We start from the raw sequence: 2500 nt of genomic DNA, 5'->3' as shown, positions 1-2500 counted from the left end.
GCTACAGCAGCAACAGCAGCAACGACAGCCACAGCGATATGTGGTCGCAGGCTCGTCGCAACAGCAGCAGCAGCAGCATCAACAGCAGCAGCAGAAGCGTAAGCGTCCTAAGCCCGAACTGATAGAGATCTCTCCTGGTCAGAACGAGACTTTCGAGAGCGTCTCCTTGAAAATCCGTAAAGCCGTTGACGATAATGGCACACATAAGGAGTTAAAGGATTTCATCATCATGGGCCGGCGCACAGATAAGGCGTTGCTACGACTGACGCTTGCTAGATCCGCAAACGCGACCTTAATTCTCCAGCAGATCCGAACGATCATCGGCGAGGCTGGAACTTGTCGACACGTGACGGAAATGGCGGCCTTGGTAGTAAACGACATCGACCCCCTAGCCAAGGAGGAAGAGCTTACAGCTCTCCTTGAAAACAAGATCGAGGGTGGGGCAGGCATCGTCTCAACGAGCATTAGGACAATGCCGGATGGCACCCAGCGGGCACGCGTCCGTCTGCCAGCCAAGGCCGCCAAAGCGCTGGATGGTACGAAGCTTCGCTTGGGCTTCTGCATTTCCAGAGTGAAGATGGCTCCTCCAACACCCAAAGAGCATCTTCGCTGCTACCGATGCCTTGAGCACGGCCACAACGCCCGCGATTGTCGGTCACCTGTAGACCGACAAAATGTTTGCATCCGTTGCGGACAGGAAGGTCACAAGGCTGGTACATGCATGGAAGAAATACGCTGCGGCAAATGCGATGGCCCCCATGTTATCGGGGACCGGACATGCGATCGGTCGGCCACCCAATGACGCAGCTAAAAGTCCTCCAAGTGAACCTGGGTGGAGGCAGGATCGCCCAAGATCTGGTCCTGCAAACCGCCCGACAAATGGAAGTGGACGTGCTGGTTCTTTCCCACACGTATCGACCACCCGAGAACAACCCAAGATGGGCAGTTGATGCCTCCAAAAAGGTGGCAGTCGTGGCCACAGGACGATACCCTCTACAAGGACAATGGAGCAGTGATGTTCCAGGCCTTATAGCTGCCAAGGTGGGTGGCATCACCTTCCTAAGCTGCTACGCGCCACCCAGCCTGTCGCGGGAAGGATTTGCGGAATTCGTTGAAGCAATTGAATTGGAAGCCCAATCCCACCCTCAGGTAGTAGTTGCCGGAGACTTTAACGCTTGGCATGAGGAGTGGGGAAGCCAACGCAGCAATGAGCGTGGGGAAGTACTGCTCGAGGCGTCCCAGCAATTGGGCCTGCTGCTGATGAATCGAGGGAATGTGGCAACCTTTGTTGGAAACGGTGTGGCGACTGCCAGCGTTGTCGACGTGACCTTCGCCAGCTCGTCCATAGCTCAGCCGAGCACTTGGTTGGTAAGAAACACGGACACGCGATCTGACCATAGGTATATCACCTATTCGGTAGGCCCAGCGTCAGCAGACCAGCAGCGTAACCAAGGACAGTCACGTCAACGGGGCCAGCGAGAGCGTTTTCAACATGCAGGCACGCGATTTAAGACGAAACAGTTCTCGAAAGAGAATTTCCTGGCCACGCTACATGGCGAGGGATTCCGAGAGAAGGCAGTCAATCACCAGGGAATGATCTCGGCAATGATATCGGCCTGCGAGAAAACCATGCAAAGGATGACGTCGTCTTTCCCCGACCCTCATCGGGACGTTTACTGGTGGACGCCACTGATTGCTCTGCTTAGGCAAAACTGCGAGCAGACGAGAGATCGCATGCAGCAGACAAGTGATCTCCAGAACCGAAGTCTGGCTGCAGCCCAATACCGAACAGCTAAAGCTGAGCTGGATAGAGCTATACGTGCCAGCAAAAAGGCCGCCTTCCAGGAATTGATCGATGCTGCGGAGGAAAACGTTTTCGGAGCCGGGTACTTAGTAGTCCTCTCCCGTCTTCGCGGTGGAAGGGCCCCACCCGAGACGGAGAGAGCGAGGCTTGAAAGCATCGTTACAGAGCTTTTCCCGCAACATCCGCCCTTCAACTGGCCCAGCATCAGTTCCGAGGAAGAACAGGAACAGCCTGCAGACCAGCAGACTCCATGGACCCAAGTCACGATCCCGGAACTCCGTCTGATAGCTAGCACCATGCCGAACAAAAAAGCGCCGGGCCTTGACGGAATTCCGAACGCCGCTGTCAAGGCTGCAATCCTTGCGTACACGGACGTTTTCCAGGCGTTGTACCAAAGCTGTCTGGAAACGGCTACATTTCCAGCACCATGGAAACGACAGCGGTTGGTACTGCTCCCCAAGCCGGGGAAACCACCGGGTAGCAACGGGTCATACCGACCTTTGTGCATGCTGGATGCCTTAGGGAAAGTGCTGGAGAAGCTCATTCTAAACAGACTTCACAACCACCTGGAAGATCCTGCTGCGGTGAGGCTGTCAGACAGGCAGCATGGCTTCCGGAGGGGGCGATCTACAATTGGCGCCATTCGAACAGTGATCGAGGCTGGTCAGAGCGCGATGAGATTCCGCCGCACGAACG

At 55.7% G+C, this 2500-nt stretch overlaps 1 protein-coding gene across 1 annotated transcript in view; it reads left to right on the top strand.

Moving 5' to 3' along the window:
* Positions 1–2500, top strand: part of LOC133394287 (J domain-containing protein DDB_G0295729-like) — a 9053-nt gene that overhangs the window by 3506 nt on the left and 3047 nt on the right. The window contains exon 2 of the mRNA XM_061663184.1: positions 1–2500. This exon is cut by the window's left edge and continues 1264 nt beyond it; it is cut by the window's right edge and continues 3047 nt beyond it. Within this exon, the coding sequence (XP_061519168.1) occupies positions 1–802 (802 nt within the window). The 3' untranslated portion in view covers positions 803–2500.

Source organism: Anopheles gambiae, assembly GCF_943734735.2.
Source record: "Anopheles gambiae chromosome X unlocalized genomic scaffold, idAnoGambNW_F1_1 X_unloc_1, whole genome shotgun sequence".
In the NCBI taxonomy this organism is placed as follows: domain Eukaryota; kingdom Metazoa; phylum Arthropoda; class Insecta; order Diptera; family Culicidae; genus Anopheles; species Anopheles gambiae.
This window is presented reverse-complemented; position numbering and strand designations above follow the sequence as displayed.